This window comes from Sciurus carolinensis, chromosome 7 (genome assembly GCF_902686445.1).
Source record: "Sciurus carolinensis chromosome 7, mSciCar1.2, whole genome shotgun sequence".
Classification (NCBI taxonomy): domain Eukaryota; kingdom Metazoa; phylum Chordata; class Mammalia; order Rodentia; family Sciuridae; genus Sciurus; species Sciurus carolinensis.
Genome location: NC_062219.1, coordinates 80,953,795 through 80,976,873, shown reverse-complemented (window position 1 = coordinate 80,976,873; position 23,079 = coordinate 80,953,795). Strand labels below are relative to the sequence as shown.

Genomic DNA, 23,079 nt, shown 5'->3' with positions numbered 1-23,079 from the left:
CTGGAGCATCCAGAACCACGCCTTTGTCCTGTGTCTCCATTAAAATTAAAAAATTTACTGAGTAATCTTATTCCATCCCATTTATTATGCTGGAGACTTCTACCTCATATCCAGCAGTCTTAACTGACAGTTCTACCTTCTGTCTGAAGGCATATCACAGTAAACATCTCCCAAACTAAACTCTGGACTTTTATCTCAACACACTTCTTCATAATTTCTTATTTTTTTCTCAGTTACTGGCAACTCTGCCCATTACTCAGGTCAGAAGCCTTTAAATCATCTTTAGCATTTCTCTGACTCATTTTATCAGCACATCCTTGTGGCTTTGTTTTTAGAATATATCTAGTTTTGCCCCTTCTCTTTCCACCCTCTCTGCTGTTATGCATCATTATCTTTCACTGGGAATATCAGAGTCCTGTGATCAGCTTTACTGTGCTCTCCTTTGCTGTTGACAGGCTATATTCACAGAATACCAGCCAGAGGGTGTTGAAAGGCAGGACTTCGCTCAATGACTTCCTATCTTCCTCACTCACCTGCTTTCTGATTCACTGATTCTCCACAGTGAAAGTTGTGTTTACTGTGGTCCATAGGCCCTGCTGATCTGGCTGCACCCCGCTCCCATCCTCCGTACTCTGACTTTTTCTCATGCCGCAGTTTCTCGTGCTGTCTGGACTCCTTGCTTGCTTTCTGATGTGCTAAACTTGCTTTTACCGGTCTTTGCTGTTGCTGGTCCTTCTGCCAAGACATCTATTCCCTTGGATGTATGATATACTGCCTCATGAATATAAGCTTCATGAGGATAAAAATTTGTTTTTTTTTTGTTTACTGTTATTTTCCTTAACATGCAGAAAAAAGTGCTTATATGTTAAATACTTTGTAAACATTTGTCAAATGAATGTCTGAATTATTTTAGTCTTTTCAACATCATGATTATTCTGTTACACATAAGGAGCAGCACCTTAAAGGAGGGAATCTAGTCATTTGTGGAGGTAACACTTAAATCCTGGTCTGCCTTGTCTCATAGTGCAATCACTGTATTAATTTATCTACCATGATAGTCTTTGCATAAACTTTGCATTGGTTTACTGCATTATAAGAGAAAGGAAATTATTAATATCGTGCACCTTATTAGTGCTCCTGGGAGAAAATAGAAACAGATTTTTCATGTTGAAGTGCTTTCTTTTTATCATGGAAACATGGTAGAGATATTTGTTGGATTGCTTCCTTTGGAGCAAAAGAGTTCTGGGAAGTTCACTTTTTTCTGCCTTTTAGTGGCTATATTTTCTTACCAAGATAAAAAATCCTGCATCCTGTGAACTTGAAGCAGCAAGAAATAAATAAGAATGCTGCTTATTTGGCTAAGGTGATTGAGATATTCCTGGGATGTGGATTCTGCTGGTGGTCACTGGAATTTATGTTCTTTTCTATCACTGAATTGTTCTTAATTTAAAGGAATCATAGATTTTCTAAAAATTATCAAACTTCTTACTGTCAAATGGGAAATGGGTGAGGAATTGAGGTCACACTTTCAGAAGATTGTCATAGATCATGATGAGTATGAATCATACTTTTAAGATTTTTGCAGCTGCTTTTAGAGTTTCAAACTACAGGATGTGTCTAGTTGGCTTTTCCCACACCTGCTCTATTTGTGGTTCATGTTCAAGTGGAATGATTGAGATGTTGAATTCTGTGTACCAAGAAGAACTGATGGCTGGGTTATAGTAATGAAGCATGACTATTAGATCTGTCGCAAAACATTTGGCTACCTGACCAGACTGTGGCCATTGTTTGCATTCACTCAGTCCCCCCCAGTTAGAATTTGTCATGAAGTGAATTTGTCATGAAATGTCAGCATTATCTGAGAGGTGGTACAATTTCAAGTGACAATTGAGCAGTATATGTTGATAAAGTTGTGCCTTGTAGTTTGAATGGAGAGCCATAGGGATTTATCCAGTTCCTCTAGTTTAGTCTCAGACTCATTCTGTCACCTGTTTATGGGCACAGATGAAATTTCTGCTTAGCTCTTTAAGCTTCCAGAGGTTATTTTCTGCTGGATTTTTGGAGTGTCCTGCAGGTGCAGGGGTCATTGAGTGTTTGAGCCCTTTGTGTGCAGATTTTGGGGCACCACCATGTGTGCCTTCTTTAAGGCTTTACGTGTCCTCCATTTCCAGCCACTGGCAGCCCCAGGCAGGGTTCTCTGACTCCCATCAAGATTGAGTTGGCTTGTGCAGCTTCTAACTGTCTCCAAAATAGGCCTTGGAGTCCCTCTGGGCACAACAAATGCCATGCTCATCTTCTCTGTGCCCTGCTTTCAAAGATCAAGTTCCCCTCAGTTCTTCTCTGCTTTTGTCCCTCTGGTGACTGTAAGTAGTCATTTTATTTTGCCCAGAATTTATAACCATTAAGTGCCAGAGGGTTAGTCTGAAAGAGGCAACTCTGCCATTGTCTTTAGAACTTTAATTTGTTGGGATATATAAATTTTTATTTTATTTTATTTTATTTTTTTAAAGAATTTTTTTTTGATATTTTATTTTTATTTATTTATTTTTATTGTAAACAAATGGGATACATGTTGATTCTCTGTACATGGCGTAAAGGCTTACCATTTGTGTAATCATAAATTTACATAGGGTAATGTTGTTTGATTCATTCTGTTATTTTTTTCCCTCCCCTGCCCCCCCCCCCCCCCAGGATTTTGTTTGTTTTTTTGGGAGCAAAGAAAGAATTTCATTTTGAAACAGGAGGGGTCCCAAGAGAGGATCACCCAGGATTATTAAATTTTCTTTTTGTTACTTGTTTCTTGCTTAATTTCACCATAGTCAGAGAATATACCTTGTATGATTTTAATCCTTTAAAAGCTATTGAAATAGGATTTATAGCCTAGTATATGGACAGTTACTGTAAATGGCCTCTGTTTTTACTTTAAAAGGATTTGTACTCCTAGGTGTCAAGCATAGTGTCCTGCGTATGTCAGTTAGGTTATGTTTGTTAATCATGTCCACATCTTGTATACTTTTTACCTTTTTCTTGGTATGCTTTTTATGTCACTTACTAGAACCAGTATGTTAAACATCTCCCCACTATGTTGTGACTTTGTCCATTTCTCCTTTTGGTTGTGTTGATTTCCCCCATTTATTTGGAATCCACTGTCAGATGCATTTCGGTTTAGGATTGTTGTGTCCTTCTTGTGAATCAGACCCTTCAACTGTACAAACTTTGCCTTTTTATTTCTGGTAACACCTTTCACCAAGGTTGACTTTGTCTGCTATTAACAGTGACATGAACTTACTTTTGGTTAGGTTTTTCTTTGTATATTTATCCTTCATTTTGTTTAAAATTTGTCTTTATATTTTCTTTTAAGTGATTAGATTTTTGCTTTATTTTATTCCATTGCGAAAGTCTTCCTTTTAATAGGAACATTTAAATTACTTACAGTTAATATAATTACTGGTTATATTTAAATCAACCATCATCTATTTATTATCTATTTCCTCTACATCTTCTGTAGTTCTCCATTTTATAGTTATTAACTTACTGAATTTTTAGATGTGTTATTACATCACTCTCATGTACCATGTTGTCTGATTTTCTTTTCTTAATTTTTTTTAGATGTGCATTACATCACTCTCATGTACCATGTTGTCTGATTTTCTTTTCTTATTTTTTTTTTTTAAAGGAAAAGATAGAGTTTTTAATACACCATTGTGTGAGCAAGGAATTGTTGGATTTGGAATTGGAATCGCAGTCACTGGTGCTACTGCTATTGCTGAAATTCAGTTTGCAGATTACATTTTCCCTGCTTTTGATCAGGTAAGTGTTTTATATTTTTTTGTAAATGAGCATTCATGAGGTTGCTCAGTCCACCAAGTATTGAAGTATTGCATTCATCTTCCCATTGTCCATCTTAAGCACATTTTGTTAACCCTAAGTTAGTGTTTTACAATTATCATTTTCTAATGGGAATATAATCAAAGTTCTAATAGATGATTTTAGAAGATGGATTGGGCAGGAAGGACTCATTGCAACATGTCCTTCTCTCCTTTGTCTCAGATTGTTAACGAAGCTGCCAAGTATCGCTATCGCTCCGGAGATCTTTTCAACTGTGGAAGCCTCACCATCAGGGCCCCTTGGGGCTGTGTTGGCCATGGGGCTCTCTATCATTCTCAGAGTCCTGAAGCTTTTTTTGCTCATTGCCCAGGAATTAAGGTACACTCATTTATGTACTTTATTTGATCCTCATTTGATATTTCCCTTTGTTTGATTCTATGAATATTAACTAATATGTTCATCTGGGTGCAAAGAGGATTTTGGAGTTTTTGTGAATTTAACCCTTAAGTAAGGGATGCTGGTATGGTGGTGCATACTACTGTGATCCAGGCTGAGGAAAGGGGATTGCATGTTTGAGTCCAGCCTTAGCAATTTAGTAAGCCCCTGTCTCAAAATAAAAAATAAAAAGGTCTGGGGACTTGGCTCAGTGATAGAACATTCCTGAGTTCGATCCCCCGTACTGCAGACAAATAAAACCCCTCAAATTAGGGAAACTGGCATTTTCTTAAAATCAGTTATCCAATGCCCAGTTTTACAGACTGTTCTTTTTGAAGTAACACTGGCTTGACACTGGCATTAATTAATATCATAGACTTCAAAGAATACAACTGAGAACATCACTGGTTTGTCTTACCCCTCTTTCAAAGCCTTATGTTTCTTTCTAATTGGTGTTTTTTACTTACTGATTCTGAGATGATTTTAATAATTCTGCCATGTAGTTTACATTTATCTTGAAGTTGGAGGGATAGGGTACTTGCTATTAGTTCATAGATTGGGAGAAGGCCCTTACCTAGGTGTGTTTTTCCTAATCAGGAGTAAGGTAATACTGTCTTAAACAATTAATTTGGAAGCATCTCTCTATTGTGACTGGTCTGCACAGGAGCTTAGTTTTTTTGATAATGAAAATATTTTGATTATTTTATGTTAATATTTTGTTCTATCGTCTTTTCTATTTCTTTTTGACCGAACATCTTTCTAGGGAATCATAGAAACCCACAGATATGTCAATACGGAGATATTTGTTCTTGATGATATGGTTTGGTTGTGAACATGTGTTTGTGTTTTATTTGTGTTTGTTTTTTCTACCAGACAAAAGCTATGAGGTTTTTCTTATTTGAATGAAGGTTCTGTGCTGGCTCAATGTGAGCTAGAAATGGTAGTCTGAAACTACTGCTATATTGGAGACAACAGCTATTTTTTGTTTGGGCTGAATATTGATTCATATTTCTTGTTTGTAACATTACCCAGTGTTTTAAAGAGTAGACCTTTTCTCTCAGTTCCCTAACTTGTCTTTCCCCTTTCCTCTTTCCCTCTTCTGCTTCTCTTTCTTATGTTTCTCACATCAAATGAAAATGTACATAAAATAAAAAAGGCTAAAAAGAAATACATGAGAAAGCAGAAAAAGAGAAACTAAAAAGTAGGAATATAAAATGAAGATACTATGTGATATGGTTACTTAATGTGTTCAGAAGTCTGTTTATAGAAAATGAAATAGACTTGTGCTTTTTATTTTTTAAATAAAATTCCTTTAATAAAAAGGGCATTAAAAATGACTTTGGGAGCCCATGTACTTTACTCAATGAGTCTTATTTGAGTCTTTCTAATAAATTCAGGCTTATTTTTAATAATTCTTCCTATGTAATCCTTGCCTTTATACAATTACTTCAGGATCACTAAGAATTAGACACAAATTTGTGATTTAAGGCAGCACCGTATAGAATTTAAAACCTCAGCCTGTAGCCTCCAGAGAATACTGGTCTAGCAAGCAGTCTGACCTTGGGCAAGCTTCTCCATGTCTCTTTACGCCTCAGTCTCTATATCTATCATGGGAAAAGTAATACTAGCTACCTCATGAGGTTGCTGTGAACAGAAGATGAATTAATCCACATAGTGCTTGGCAGATTAGTACCTGCTCTTTCCTGCAGTCATCACCCTGGCTGTCAAGGAGAACTTGGAGCCCTTTCCTGTGACCTGGAAGCGTGGAGCATAACACTTTGCTTTTTACTCTGCTGAAACTGGACATAATGTGCCTCGATCATAAAATTCAGTGGTACTTTTCCACTCATGATATGAAGGCTGCAATTTTTCATGGGGAGGAAGGAGATTTTGGTGTGTTAAAGTTGAGAAGAGTTACATGCACTTTGCATGTAGCAGCAGAGTATTAGTAGAAGAGATTACTTAATAGGTAAGTACAGGTAGATATTGATGATTTTATTTTTTGCTTTGATGTATGCTCTGTGGATTCTTTTCACTTTTTAAATAGGTAAGTTTAGCTCCTTAAGAGAAGAACAGTATCTTAGTTATCAGATCATGAAAGGCATCTTATAAATATTTGTTGAATAATTGGAATTTTCTAGATAATTTGCAAATTTTAGACTACTTTATTAGGTTAAATAAATAATCAATTTTTATTTTCAGTTAAAATTGATTATTTCAGTATCCTCCCTTATAAGCATATTTATTGGTATACCTTTTTACTAAAATTGTGTTTAAAAAAATCTGTTTTTGCAGGTGGTTATACCCAGGAGCCCTTTCCAGGCCAAGGGACTTCTTTTGTCATGCATAGAGGATAAAAATCCTTGCATATTTTTTGAACCTAAAATACTTTACAGAGCAGCAGGTAAATGTTTGTTTTATATTTGTGAAAATCTTTATATGTTTTATTTTTCTTTATTTTTTGTTTGTTTGTCTTATTTATTTGTTTATTGATACTGGGGATTGAACCCAGCAGTGCTCTACCACTGAGCTACATCCTCAGCCCTTTTGTGTATATATATATTTTTTTTCATAGATTTATTGAGGTAAGGTTGAAGTACAATAAAATGCACATATTTGAAGTATGCAATTTGATCAGTTTTAACATTTATATAACCAATATAATCAATATAAAAAGCATTTCCATTACTTTTTTAAAAAAAAAATTGAAATCATGCAGACTGTTTCCTGCATGGTTTATTACATTAGTAATCAGTCACCTTAATATATAAAGGACCCCACCCCCACATGTCAACTACTTCAAAATTAAATAGCACACTTATAAATAACTCACAGGTCAAGGAAGAAAGCACAAGAAAAGTAAATAAAAAGTGCTTTGAATTAAGTGATTATAAAAGCTTAAAATATCAGAATCTCTGGGATGAAACAGTACTCAGATGAACATTTATAATTTAAAGTACTTGTATCAGAAAGAAATAGATTAACAATCAAATTATTTTCAAATTATGTAGTAGGAAGCTAAAAATAAGAGTAGGAGCAGAAATATATGAAGTAGAGAAGAAATAATGTATCTAAAAGTTGATAAAAAATCAAACAAGTCTAAGAAAAAAGCAGGAACACAAAAATTATTATTAGTGGGAAGGGAACTATCAAAATAACCCTACAGATGCTAAAAATATATTAAGGGAATATTACAATTGCATGCTAACATACATGGTTGCTTACACCACGTATGCTGCTGAGAAGAAAGTGTATTCAGTCATTGATGGATGAAATATTCTATATATGTATGCTAAGTCTAAATTATCAATTATATTTTTTTACTTCTATAACTCCTTTGATTTTTATTTGGAGGATCTATCTTGTGGTGACAGAGGCATGTTAAAGTTACCCAATATTATTGTGTTGTGGTCTATTTGATTCTTGAAATTGAGAAAGGTTTGTTTGATGTACATAGATGCTCCATTGTTTGGGGCATAAATATTTATGATTGTTACGTCTTGTTGAGCTGTAGTTCTCTTAAGCAGTATGAAAAGGCCTTTGTCCCTTCTGATTAACTTTGGCTTAAAGTCCACTTTATCTGATCTGAAGATAGAAACCCCTGCTTTTTTACATAATGAATGTTATGTTTTTGCCCATCCTTTTACCTCCAGTCTGTGGATGTCTTTGCCGATGAGTTGAGTCTCTTAGAGACAGCATATTGTTGTTCTTGTTTTTTAATCCAATTTGGCCGTATATTTCTTTTGATTGATGGGTTTAGACCATTTACATTCAGTGTTGTTATTGAGAAATGATTTTTATTCCTTGTCATTTTGATTTATTTCTGGTTTTTAGTTTGAATACATTTCTTGTTTCATTGACTATTCTTCTGGTGTAGTTCCTCCCTTTGCAGGTTTTTACTTTTATATTTCATTTCTTCATTTCTTCTTCATGAAATATTCTATTGAGAAGGTTGTGTAGTATAGGTTTTCTAGTTGTGTATTTTTTTAACTTTTGTTTATCATGGAAGAATTTTATTTTATTGTCAATTCGGAAGGTTAATTTTGCTGGGTATAGTATCTTGACTTACATCCATTTTCTTTCAGTGCTTGGTTTATATTATTCCAAGACCTCCTAGCTATGAGGAGAAATCAGCTGAGATCCAGACTGTTTTCTCTCTAAATGCTATTTCTCTCTGGCAGCCTTTAAATTTTATTCTCATTCTCTGTGTTAGGTATTTTCATAATAATATGCCTTGGTGTGTATCTGTTGTAATTTTGTATATTTGGGGTCCTTTAAGCCTCTTGTATTTGATTTTCCATTTCATTCTTTAGGTTTGGGAAATTTTCTGATATTATTTCATTGAAAAGATTGTTCATCCTTTGGTTTGTATCTCCAAGCCTTCATCTGTCCTGATAAATCTGAAATTTGGTCATTTCAGGTTATCCCATATTTCTTGGAAATTCTGTTCATGGTCTCTTAACATGTTTTCTCCACTGTCAACTTTGTTTTCAAGTTATATATTTTGTCTTAATTGCCTTATACTCTGCCTTCCAAGTGATCTAGTCTGTTGATGATGCTTTCCATTGAATTCTTAATTTGGTTTTTTTTTTTGATTCCTTCATTTTGAGGATTTATGTTTGATTTTTTTTTTAGAATCTCTCTTTATTGACATGATCTTTTGCTTCCTGCATTTTCTTTATGATTTCACTTCTCACATCATCCTTTTCTTTGCAGATCAGTTTGACTGTGTACATTATAAATTCCTTCTCTGACATTTCTTCCAGTCTGGTGTCAGTAGATTCTATTATTGGAGTATCTTGGTTTGTTTGGGGTGATTTGTTTCCTTGTTTTTTCATGTTATTTGTGTGTCTACCCATCTGGCAGTATGGATCTGCGATAGTAGAGTTTCTGCCTTGTGGGCTTGTAGTGTCCCTGACGGTTTCCAGTCCCTCTTTGTTTAGGGGGAGACAAATAATAACAACTAATGCAAACAATATGCAGCATTAAACCAAATAGTTCCTACTATGACATCTACAATGGTAATTATCACAATAAACAGAAATAATATGATCAGTTATTGCCTATAATAATAATAGCAAGTTTGCAAAAGGGTTTATAATTTCAAATGGTGGACAGGGAGAGAACAGAAGTGATCTGGTTGTGGGGAGAGAGGAAGAGAGAAGATAGAAGTAAAAAAATTTAAACAAAGAGTGAGAGAACACTAGAGATTGACTGTTAGTGGAAGAAGAGAGAAAGAGAATCAAGGAAAACAGGAGAAAAATATTTATAAAGGAAAAAATTTGAAAAATTAAAAATAAAGTAAACATCAAAGCCCTCAAAAAACCGATCCATGAAAAATAACTGGCTTCAAAAAGGCTATAAATGAGAAAAAAAACAAATATAAGTATGTATAAATATTCATGTACCATTAAGATCACAATTAAGTAGAGGGGGGTAAAAAGGAAAAAAGAAAGAAAAAAAATCTCGAAAAGTTAAAAAATTCTTTCCTTTGGAATTCAAAAGATTCTCAGCTTCTTTTCTTAGCAGTTTTAAGTGGGGTTGTCTGGAGCATGGTGCCGTACCCTCTGGATTGCTGGAGTGAGGGAGGTAATCCCATAGGTGGAATTCCTGGAGGCAAGGTAGTTTATAGGTGGGTTCCAGGCTGTTTGCTGAATGCCAGTTGGTCTGGAGATTTTATATCAGCGTACCTCCAGAGTCCAGTAATTGCTGGTCCATGCTGGAAAACTGTACCCCAGGGATCTCCCCTGGGTTCCACTCGTGTGTTGGAGGAGTCAATTCTTAGTTCCCTATATCTCCTAAGGACTCCAAGTTTCCTGGTCTTGGGGTTAGTCTCCGAATTCAATCTCTCCCACCTACTCCCTTCTGAATTCCAGGCCAGATGAATCTCTCCTAGAAGGTCCTGCAAGCATCCAGATTGGAAGGGAAGGGGTAGAGCTGAGTGGGTTTCCACCATCATTTGTCCCCTGTGTAAACCTCTCTCCATGTTTGATTTTCTCCTGGCCACTTTAGCACACTCTATATTGTGCAGTGTGTGTTTACTGGGTCTGTATTTCAGGCCAAACTGGGGTTTGCCAGGAATCAGCTCCCACCTCCTCTGTGGCTGCAAAATGGTTCTTTTTCCTTGGTGTGCTGCCTGGAGAGATGGCAGCGTCTTTTTCACACAAGGATATTGTGCAGCGTGCCTTTCAGTTTAGTTGGGCAGTGCCCTTGGTCTCTAAACACTCTGTACCCAGGCATGCCTCAGCCTCCTAAAAATGTGGGTTTCTTTAATTCCCTTATCCCTCCACTTTTCCTTGAAGAGGGACTGATCTGGCTAGTGCTTTAGGCCTGACAGGGTCAGTGGCTGTGCCACTAGGGATTTCTTCCTTATTTTATTATATCCAACCTCCTGAGTCCCCAGTCTACTTTGAATGTCAAGTTTTAAATTCCACTAAACCCCCACCCCCTACTTTTTTTGGTCCACCTTCCTTGCTGAGAAGATGCCTGACTGCTTTCTTGGTTTCACTCCACAGAGCAGCTGGGAAAGCGACCTCCTCTTTTCTACCGTCTTGAAAACCTCCCTATGTTTTGTTTTCCATAGTTTAAGAAATTTTAACTTTTTTATAAGCTGAGTTTATACTTTTCATGTAGAAACATTCTGATTGATTTCTTTTATGTTTTGTTCATCCATATGTGTAAATTTTTTGTTTAGGGAAAATCCATCTAGCTATTTTACATTTTGGTTGTGGAAACAACAAAGCAATGTGAAGTGGTAGCAAGAACAAAGGAGCTGTATGTTGGTGCTTAGAAAATGTGGATGGAATGGAAAAGTGAGAGTTATTGTACTACATAGTATCAAATTTCCCTTTAGCCAAAGTGACTATTAGCGTCTTCTAAGTTAGGTTATTTCTGATAGCGAAGGAGGCACTGTTAGCAATTATGTTGTGATATCAGGTTTACATTGGGGTGACTGTCTAGAGCAAACTGAGACGCTGGTCGTCCTCCATTAGCTCAGAATCATAACTCTATAAACACCTGTGACTACTTATTTCTTTGCTGTAATGGAAATTTTAAATACCAAACGATTTGTTCTGTGTAAAATATGTTTTGTTTTGAATTTAAGAAAATCACTCTGGCAAATCACTCTTTTCCTTGAACAGTTAAATTTAAAACCACATGTTTTTATTGTGGTGTCATTTTTGTATAATAAAATGCATAGATATTAAGTGTTCAGTTTGATGGGTTTTTGACTACCCTATACTTTCATGTAATCACTATGTAAAACAAGATAATAGACTTTAATCATTCCTGGAACTCCCTTCCCATTACTTCCCTGCCAAATCCATTCTTCTTTTCCCAAACTCAAGACACTTCCTGATTGCTGTTAGAATAGTTGTAGTTGTTTTGGGGCATTATAGAAATGGAATCACACAGTATATATTCTCTTGTGTGTTCAACTTCTTTTGCTCAAGCTAATGTTAGATTCATTCATGTTGTTGCTTGTACAATTGAGTTTATTCCCTTTTCATTGCTGAGTAGCAGTCCATTGTGTATTTTCATTGCTTATTACTATTGCAATTAATATTGAACATGGTTGTACAATATTAGAATGTGATTAGTAAGTAATAACATTGCCATTTCCTTGTGCAAAGAACCATTTTTATTGTTATTTTTACTACCAAGGAATGACAGTTATTCCCATTATTTTTCTAAGTATTGCAATTGTTACTATTAAGGAAAGTAGCTGACCTCTTATGACCATGCAGATAGCTTGTAAATAGAATTAATATATTGCAACCAAATATCTGGAGTTTGCCTTGTCCATGAATTAGTTGGGAAATAACTTCTTGGCTATGGGGAAAAGATCACCTGAAAATTTGAGGCATGTAAAATGTTTTTGAATAAGTAACATTTCATGGTTTGATTATTCATTGCATGAATGTATCACAATTTATTCATGGTTCACACAGCCTCGCTTTATTCATTCATCTGTTGATGAATAAGTGTACCTCATTGTTTTCAATTCATTGTTTTGCAAACTTCTGCAGTACTAGTAAGGCAAAGCTATTTTCCCAAGTCTGAAGTAGTATTCTATACAAAATTCGATAAATAAACTGTTTTAAGAATTCTATGCGCAGATTTCCTTAGGACGCTAAAATATTAGGCATCTAAAAATGTTAACTTGTCAGATCTACGAACTTACCCATAATGTACAGTTTTAATCTGAATCTATAACATTTATATTACTAAGTCCTGTTCAAGAACGATTCCATTACAGAGGTAAATTTAAGCCTTTAGCCTAGAATTGTAGTGTATACCTCTCTCAATAATCTCAGCATCTCCTGGCCCTTCTTTTCCTGGGACCATATTATCCCCATCTTCAGTGCTTATACCTCACTGCATGTGGTTCTTAGGAGGTTACTTCATGGTCTCAGGATGTAGCCAGGTGGCTCAAGCCCAGCCATTCTGACTTCTTTTCTGTGATTTTCTATGAAGAGAGACAGAACTGCATTGTCTAGAGGTGGTTTGCCTGGGATGCTGGGAGACTGGGGCCCTGAATTCCTTTTATTCCTCTAATCTTCCTTTATGAATGATTTCCCACCAGATTCTTCCATTTAATCTCATTTTAAATAGAACCTACTTTGAGTTTCAATCTCCTATAGATCTTAATTATATAACAGACAATTTTGATTAATGTAATATATAATCTTGGTTAGAGAAAAGATGCTTCTCTTTTCAAAGGAAAATATCCCCAATCAGATTAGCACAATAAACTGCAATCTTTCATAATTTAATATGGATGCTACTTTTGTTCTAATAACTGAAGTAGAAACCCTCATCTTTTTATTCATAAGATATTAGATTGCTGAGAGGATTAAGTGAGATAATCCAAATTGTATTTGCCAAGTTTTATAAGTGTTTTTTTTTTTTTTTTTTCAGCACTAGGGATTAAACTCAGGGTCTCTCTACCTCTGAGCTACATCTGAGGCCGTTTTTATTTAATATTATTTTGAGACAAGATCTCAAGGCTGGACTTGAACATTTGATCCTCCTGCCTCAGCTTCTCTAGTCTCTGGGATTTCAGTCATGTGCCATTGTGCCTGGTTTTGAAGCACTTTTGAACACTTACAGCTAGACATGGTGCTATATTGTGAAGACATATGAACTGTTTAATTGAATTCTCACAACAATCTTAGGCAAATTTTATCATTATAACCATTTTATAGATGAGGAACTTGAAGATTAGGAAAGTTAAACAGCTTGTCAAAGTTACACAACAGGATTCAAACCCAGAATCTGTCTCTAGAGTCAGATATTGGACATACTTGGCTCAGATGGTTCCAAGTGCTTTTCAAAAAACCTGTGAGATAGCACTGCTAGATACTTTTTGACAGACCAGGAAACTAATGATTGGTGAGCTTACATATCTTATTCTAGTGATAAGTTGGGTTCTATTTATTTTATTTGGGTACTGGGGATTGAACACAGGGATGCTTTCCCACTGAGCTACATCCCCAGTCCCCCTCCTCCTTCTCCTTCCCTCTTCCTCCTCCTCTTCCTCCTCCTCCTCCTCCTCTTCTTCTTCTTCTTCTTTTTTTTTTTTTTTTTTTTTGAGAGAGTCTCACTAAATTGCTTAGGGCTTTGCTAATTTGATGAGGCCGACCTCAACATTGGTGATCCTCCTGCCTTAGCCTCTCAAGTTTCTGGGATTATAGGCATGAGCCCGGATGGAGTTAGGTTTTAATAATATGTTTGACCTCTGAGATTATCTTCTTTCTAATATTGCTCTATTTTACATCCTAATTAATCATTATCTGAATGGAAGGCATACATGAAATATAACTTCCTTTAGGGGCCCAATTTTTTTGCCAAAAAATATGCTATTTAAAAAATTTCCTGCAAAATTAAAATGATATATTTTTTAATCAAATGGAAATAAATACTATGCATAACCATGTGTTGAGGCAGTATATCCCTATGTAGTGTATACTGCATACACTATGAGGTTTGAGTATATATGTATTAGTTTCTCTATTGGCATAGAATTAATTCACTTATTTGATAGTTATGAAAACTATATATCATAGTCTGATGTGGGCACACATGGTGAGGGTTGGGTGTTGCAGCCTGTCTCTGCACCATGAATAATTAAGGGACCTATAACCCTGTCCCCAGAGACAGGCCAGCTGGGAAGTGTGTCTTCATGTGTTTGGGGGAGAATGGGTGGAACCATCCTATCAGCTGTTTTCAGCCTTTCCGATACCCTCATTTCTGGGCCTGGTGCCCATATGCTCTGCTTTATTCAGACATTTTTGCTGTGGTATCTCCCTTATGTGTCCAGTCTGCAACATTTAGAAAATATTTTTTAAGTTCAGCTGTCAACTATATGAACTATTATAGATAAAAATAAAAATAAAAACAGGTAGGTAATACACTTGTGTGTGTGTGTGGTACTGGGCATTTAACCCAGTGCCTTACACATGGTAGGCAAATGTTCTACTACTGAGCTACATACCTAACCCAAGTAATATATTCTTTATGCAATAATTTCTTGAATTTTATTTTTACTTACATTAAGTATACATAAATAGATTTTTAAAAAAGCTTTTTGTCTTCTAAATGTCGTAGAAAGAGAAACCTTTTCATATCTTTTGATTTATTTATTATTTATTATAGTTAAGATATTTGAATACATTTAATCTTTTTAGAAATCACAGAGGGTGTTTAGAAATGATGGATAGGAAAAAAAATCTAGGCAATGTAAAAAAGTATACAGAATGGTTAAGACTGGAAAAGAGAATGAGTCAGGTGACATTACCAAGTACAGGCATCTGGAGGAAAAATACTCTGAATTCAGTCTTTGAACTTTTGGTTTTATTTCATTTAATGATTCAGGATGTCAGAGAGATGGAAGCAAATGAGACTTTTATCTGTGGTTTTTATAAGTGAGATAGGCTAAAAGACTGACTTCCAGAATTTTTGTAAAGTCCAAAAATCTTTCAAAAATAGGTCATAATGCTATTGATGATTTTTTTGAAGCACATACACTAATTATATATGGATTCATCATTATTTTAAATAGATTTCGAATGGTAGAACAGTTTTAAAATATGTTTTTCCAAATAGTGTACATAGAAGACAGGAATTAGTATTTTGTATTTTATGTATAAGCAGACTATTTCTGTATAGGCTGACACATTTAGTACCAGGTACAATCTTTGACAGGATTATATTGAATCCCTTAATGAGAGAAAATTTAATTCATTGGTTAGATTTTTGAATTAGCTTTTCAGTTGAAATAATAGTTACAAGGAAGTTAGCATCAAAATAGTATAATGAATGCCGAGGCTGTAGCTCATTGGTAGAGCACTTGTCTAACACATGCGAAGCCTTGGGTTCAATTCTCAGCACCACATAAATAAATAAAATAAAGATATTGTATCCATCTCCAACTAAAAAAAATTACTAAAAAGAAAAATAAAAAACTGCAGTTCCTCACCTAATCCTTCATCAAATCTGTGCTTTTCCTATAGGCAGCAACTTTCAATACTTGGCAGTTTCTTCTGATAATTAGTCATCGTATTTATAAATAATATGCTTATAGTACTTAATATCTTTAAAGCGTTATTTTAATTTCCTTTTAGAAAACAGAATATAGCTCTCTTAAGCCACCTTCCTTTCCCCAACATGCACATCCCTCCTCCTTAGCATATCCAGACTTCTTCCAGTATCTTCACAGAGTTGTGATATAATTTTTGATCAGATCATAATTCAGTGTTTACACTGTAATGACCATATTGGCATGATTCACAATCAATGAGAAATGCATTATTTTCTTTCCTTTTTGGTGTACAACTCTTTTTTTTCTTTCTGGAATTAATAATGTTTTCTTATTTTCTTTTCATTTGCACAATTTCTTATGTTCCTATTGCTAAAATCTTTGTGAACTTTTTTATTTTGTTTGGACAAATTATGTGATCAAGAAAAGGTCAGCCTTTTCTTTTTTCTGTAGGCATCCATTTTGTCTTTCTAGGGTAGTCTCATAAAGTGTTAAAGAATGTATTCTTTTGAAGCAGGTTTGAAGTACTAGCTCTACTACGTACTATGTAAGGGCAATTACAAGATTTGCCAAATGTCAGCTGGATCCTCCACCTCTTCTTACTCTTCCTCCTTCTCTTCTTCCTGTCTTTGTTGTAATTTGTCAATATTCTGTTGGCTAGATGTACCACAGTTCATCTGTTTACTTGCTGAAGGACATCTTGCTTGCTTTCAAATTTTGGAAGTTATCAATAAAGCTGCTATAGACATCCATGTGTTAGGTTTTTGTGTAGATGTAAGTTTTCAACTTCTTTGTGTAAATACCAAGGAGAGTGATTACTACATCATATGGTAAGAGTATGTTTAGTTTTTGAAGAAACTGTCAACTGTCTTCCAAAGTGGCTGTACCTTTTTGCATTCCTACCAGCAGTGATTGAGAATTCGTCTTGCTTTACATTCTTACTGGCATTTGATGTTGTTAGGGTTTTAGATTTTGACATGGCAATAGATACTTTATGGTATTTCATTGTTGTTTTAATTTGCATTTCCTGAATAAGATGACGCAAAGGTCTTTTCATAGCTTAATTTTTGCCATCTTTGATCTTCTTTGTTGGGGCGTCTATTAAGGTCTTTGACTTTTTTTTTAAATTGCATTGTCTCCTTATTGTGGAGTTTTAAGAGTTCTTTGTGTATTTTGGATAGCAGTCCTTTATCAGGTATATCTTTTGTAAATTTATTTGCCCAGTTTGTGGTTTGACTTTCCTTTTTTTAAATTTTATTTTAATTTTACCAGAGATTGAACTAAGGGTTACTTGATCACTGAGCCGCATCCCCAGCCCTAATTTGTCTTTTATGTAGGGGCAGGGCCTCACTGAGTTGCTTAGCTCCTCGCCATTGCTGAGGCTGGTTTTGAACTTGCTGTCCTCCTGCCTCAGCCTCCCAAGCAGCTGGGATTAAAGGCATGCACCGTATCTACTGGGTGACTTTCCATTTTCTTGGCAGTGTCTTTTGTCTTCCTTCTCCTTCTTTAGAAGAACACATGGGGTTATTTTTTCTCTTAGTATATTTACAGTAATGATTTTTCTTTTCCAAGAATGTGATCCTCTCCACTTACACTTCTTTAGGTTCATTAATCAATTATGTAGATATATTCATTGGCCCATTTGTGGTTAGAATTAGGACTAGATGTTGTTATGTACTGGTTGCTATTGTGGGTAGAATCTCCCCAATTACATGTTGAAATTGGTCATTACTGGTATATAAAAATATGACTGGTATGACTTCATTTAAAAATAATGTAAACCCATTACATGTTTACCCATTATAATTTCTGGCTATATGAGTTAACCCAGAGTCCTTCATTATTTTGTAGTTTTAATTCATAATTTGGTATGAAGGAATTTATGTAAATGAAAAAAATACTGATTTCTAAATGGAGGCATGCTGTACAACAATACACAGAAGCAGATGCTGGGTTATGATGTATATGGAGGTATAAATAATACTTGCCTTCTTTTATAGCTTGACCTTGGAAAGATTTCTTATTTTTATAAGTTGGAATGAAGTATAAAACCTATTTAATGTATGAAAAATTAGCTTGTGAAAATGGAAGTGAATTGCCGGAGACCAGTGAGAGAATTCTAGGTTTAATACTTGATTGGTTTTAGGGAAAACAGCAACAATGTATTTAATCCTGATTATATTTTCTGTTTTTTTCTTTTTTTTAAATATGGAAGTATAACATTCCCTTTTCTTCAAATATGCAACTGTTGCTATTAATTTTTAAGGCTCATGGTGAGGATCAAGCTTGATATGTGGTCATATTTAATATTTCTACTGAAACCCATTTGGGGCAGATTTCAGTCCAATATAACATAGTAGTTATGAACTTGGCCTATAGAATTGTCACTCACTATCTTATAACTTTAACAAAGGTACTTAATGCCCACACCTATTTTCTCATCTGTAGCTTTGAGATAAATCTCATATTGATCACACTGAGGTGTGAGAATAATATAAGGTGATACATTTACGGTGCTTAAAACAGTGCGAAATATATAGAAAAGCTTCAATGAATATTCACTTTTCAATTATTATTGATATATTCGGGTTTCTGTATTTCTCTTCAAACTGATTTTTTTCCTTCTCTTAAGTGCTGTTTATAATGTAGATGTGTTGGATATTTCTCAGTTGGCTCTTTTCCTCACATTTGCCCATCTGCAATCCCTGCTGCAAGGCTGGGGTTGGAAGCTAGTGAGCGGTATTGCCCTCACCTCCTTCAGTTAGAGCCTGTCAGTGGGTGGCATCTGTGCGAGTTTAGAAGGTGGTAGGAAACCATTGAGGTTTTCAAGTTACCTCAGATAGTGGCCGTTGGAAAGTTTGCTCTGCTGTAGCAACTTTTGTTCTGCAGCATCGATGGTGGTAGCATTGGAGAGAGGCCTTTGGTGGGGTCTGTCCTGCTCAGTCACAGCAGATGGTAGTTCCAGAGGTATTACCTGCTTGCTGATCTCTAGGTCGCGCTAGTTCATCATTTGCTACTCTGTCTCTTTCAAGTCTTTGCAACAGATTCTCTGAATTAAATCAAATTCTTCTGGAGAGATTTTTGGTTGACTGTCTGCTGATAAAATCAGTAATTACTGTTCTGTAATGTGCTGAGGAATTTTGCAGTCTAATAAAGAAATCATAGATCCTCATGTTTTTCATACCTTAAAGTGATTGCCTTTTGTTGATTTGCTCTGCTAACTTTTTCTGACTACTCTGCATTTAGGAAGTAAGTAGACCACAGTTGATGTGTGGTGACTAGTGGAAACTACTGTTCTTCATGGGTAATTTTATATTATGGAAACTGAGGGACTTTAGGTACTAAAAGCATGATGTGAAAAATATCTGTGATAATACTTCAGTGTTGTGAAGTCAATGAAATATGTTTTGCATGTATTCATTGATTGTAAATTGCCCATTTCTTCCTTACATTTCAGTGACTCTGGAATTGGAATGTAGCTTAAAATAAACAGCATCATGAACTCACCTTACCCAGGGGTCGATAGTTGCTATTACCTGCTCAAGCACAAATATCAAAATGAGTACCAGTACCTATGGGATATGTATCCACATCTGAGAAAAAAATTCCAGGGATATCAGAGAACTCTTGACAATGAGGTTCTGAATAGCTGCAGTGAGTAGGAAGGGCAGGGAAAATGAAGAATCATAATAGCTTAGCAACTTTTTGAAGCAAAAGTCACAAGTAGGCTGTACCTATTTAGTGGCTGGCTTGAGAGTGCTATACCAATTTTTAGATTTTTTTATGAATCAATTTAAAAATGACTGCATCATCGATGTACTTGGTGACACAGAAAATGATGTTCTGTGGAGAAACATGGACACTGATGATTATAAGTGAAAAGTGAGCGAGAAGAATTAGATTTTTGATGTTAAAAAGTTGTGGAAACAGCTTAAACCAATGTATTTTGCTTATATTTTGTTTTCATGTATCAGGATGATAATAAAAAGTCCTGTCTATTAAAATTTCTCTTTCAATAAGAATAAAGTTAAAATTCTAAGAATGAATTAGTTGAATTGGTAGCTTTTTCCTTATCAATGCATAAAATAATATTACATTTTATAATTGCAAATGAAAATTAAAATACTCATTTTCTTTCTCAACATAATTCTTTTTATTGGATGATTCCAAACTCCTTGTGTTGATGTGGAATGGCTTTATAATATTGCTATCATCAGCAACTTATTGAAGCCCTAGCAACTTAAGTGAGTCCCTGTCTCAAAATAGAAAATAAAAAGGACTGGGAATGTAGCTCAGTGGTAGAGCATCCCTGAGTTTAATCCCTAGTATAAAAAAAAAAAAAAAAAAAGACCTTCTAAAGCAAAAACACTTATAAAGACATTTACAATCTTAAATTCATACCTTATATGTAGAAGTACCGCAGTGTGAGAAGTTTCCTGGTTACATGCAAATTATTTGCTGGTCCTGACTTGCTGTTGTATTTTTTAGACAACTTGATTGGCTATTGTTTTATATTTAGTGATCAGGAGTCTCTAGCAAAATGCTACCTGGCATGTATAGATACTGAATTTATGTCTTCACATCTTCTCTGTGGCTAGTCAGAATGCTGTTATTAAATTTATCTGAGAAAATAAGCAGATCACAAATATCCCCAGTGTTGCTGTGCTCCTTTTACAGCTTATTAACAGCCTCATTTTCTTTATTTGCACTAACAGTTCTAAAACAGAATTTGTTTCACAAGGACTGTGCCTCTCTTATCAGTTTTATATAGAAAATGTAGCAGGAATAGGAAAAACTCTTCTTAGGATGAAACTTTCTTTATAGCCTTAATGACTGTGTTCTTGAATGATTTTAAATTGTCATGCAATTTTCTTTCTAAGAACACAAAAGACGTCCATGGTGATTATCTTAATATGCCCTCATTCTGTTCCTATGATGTTTCCATGATTACAGGTGGGCAAAAAATAATAGAATATGTTGTGAGAGACCACCAGATTAATTAGATGAAGAGATGAGGCTGGAACTGGGCTTCTGGTTGACTGGATCTTCCCCCCTGTATCACTCTTCCCCATTAGACTGTAAATTCTGACAAATGAGAGTAGGCTTTCTCAGGCATGGGGATTTTGAACACGCTGCGATAATCAGGCAGCATGAACTAACATTTTTGGAAAAACACTCTGTTTCCTCTTAAACAGAGAACATTTGTATTTTCTCGCTGTAACGTGTATGATGTAGGGAAACTGGCATTTTTGGATATTAGAGCCCAGAAGGAGAAATGTCCCTATTATCTCCACGATGGTCATAGTGTGCTTCAGAGGGGAACTTGCAGCAGTAGGAGTTAGTGGTTATTTTCTTGCAGAAGCTTTCTATACAAGTTATTAACATAGTTAGGCAGAAGGAATTGTAAAATGCACCTACATATGTAATTTATAGGTTTCAGTATTCATCTTTTCCTACAACATCATGTAAACCTTTTTTTCTTAGATACATGTGCAAGCACACATTTGGTTTTACACCTCCATTTCTTTGTGTATACTTTTTCTTTCTACATTGAATGACCCCTGTTTTCTCTCATGTGGGGTGTTTGTTTTTAGGACCTCCATCAATTGTACTCTCTTGGTAAAACCTTGGTCCTTATAAATGGGTCACTGTCTCCCTCTGTATTCTTGTTCTTATTGCCAATTATCATGTTTTCATTTTTGGCTGGTGATCTCTTTTCATCTTTATAACTCCTGGTTGAGTCTGTGCCTCTCTATTGTATGGACTGCCTTTTACAATTTCAGTCAGCATCTCACATGTTGCTTATATATACTGGGTACACAGTCACCATTAAATGAATAAATGTATCTTGTACATGGAGTATATGTCATTTACATACCCTTTCTCTTTCAAAACTGTACAAGGTGGCTTATCAGAAGAAAATTGGAAGAAAAAAGGAGGAGGATGGGATATAAAGTGGTCAAAAAGAGTTAATTAATGCCATGAATCTCTAAGTGAATGTGTACTATGCATATAAATTCATTGCATGTACAAGAAGTCATATATGTGGAAATTTTATAATGCACTTAAAAAACTCTATCCTGTTTGATTGTTTTATACTTTTGATTTTTCTAAGTTGTATATTTCATCATTATGTATTTGGAGCTGAAGGATTGGAGTGTTCATTAGTGCTGAGATTTGAATGTGATCAGCTTGTGGTAAATGGAGTGGGCTCAGTTAATGCTACTGCTGTGAATATAGGAATCAATAGTATGACCATACACAGTACTCTTTAGCTCCCAGAGAACTGTGTTGTGACCCCTGTTACTTGCTCTTTCCAAAAGCGCAGAGCTGTGGGGTAGGAGTGCAAGAATGTTAATATGAAATAACCTCCTTTTAGAATAAGTAGTGTTTAAATTAGTGCAGCCACAAAGTACCTCTGAATTGCAACTTGCTCTCCAGGTGATTTGTTTGCCAAGTTTAAATAAGTGAACATATTAAAATTGTATTCTTACTCTCCTGCTCTCAGGATTAAACTGATGCAAATCTAAGTAGATAATTTTTGGTTGTTTTTAATATAAGACTCTCCCTGAATCTAATTCTCTGCATGACATATTTTAAGTAGAAAGGAAAGCTTTGTTTGCTATGTTATTCCTTAATTAATTGTTAAAATAATGAGGCCTTATTTTTCTGAGTAATTTATTTAAGACAACAGTCACTCCCTGGCAGCTTTTCCAAGGAGATGGGCCAAGATGCTAACCCATTTCTTTTGCTATGCCAGCCCTTAGAGTCCTGTGTTCCAGGGATTTGCTAATCACCAGTTGGGAACTGATTTACAAGGCAGAAAAGACAGGACTCTTGAGTGGTGCACTGATTCACAAGCAAGCTGGAATGTGTGCTGGCTTCAAGCCTTGTCTACTGGCATGCACATCTTGCTGCCAACCAACTTGATGATGGCAAAGAGCCTGCGTGTTACCTCTGGCCAGTTGTCATCAGTGTTGTTCTTGACCCTCACATTGGTTAATTGCTAAGTAGAATATGCTACTCCAGTTGAATATGTCTCCTTGTCTGTCTGTTTGTACTGCCATTTATCCATCCATCTGTCCATCCAGCATCCACCCATCCATCTACATATCCAGTACTGGGATTACTGGGATTAGGCTCTCAGGGAATGGGTTGGAATTAATCTCTGGAAGTATTGTTTGTAATCAGAATTAGATATTGTCTGTAAAGGAACAGAGAGCAAATATTTTAGATTTATAGGGCATTTTGTCTCTGTTAACTACTTAGCTTTC

The 23,079-nt window shown here is 35.3% G+C and overlaps 1 protein-coding gene across 1 annotated transcript in view; it reads left to right on the top strand.

The window, feature by feature from the left end:
- Bckdhb (branched chain keto acid dehydrogenase E1 subunit beta) overlaps window positions 1-23,079 on the top strand; it is a 221,431-nt gene that overhangs the window by 62,509 nt on the left and 135,843 nt on the right. The window contains exons 4-6 of the mRNA XM_047558161.1: window positions 3,677-3,810; window positions 4,051-4,206; window positions 6,559-6,667. Of these exons, the coding sequence (XP_047414117.1) occupies window positions 3,677-3,810; window positions 4,051-4,206; window positions 6,559-6,667 (399 nt within the window). The remainder of the gene's footprint in view (window positions 1-3,676; window positions 3,811-4,050; window positions 4,207-6,558; window positions 6,668-23,079) is intronic.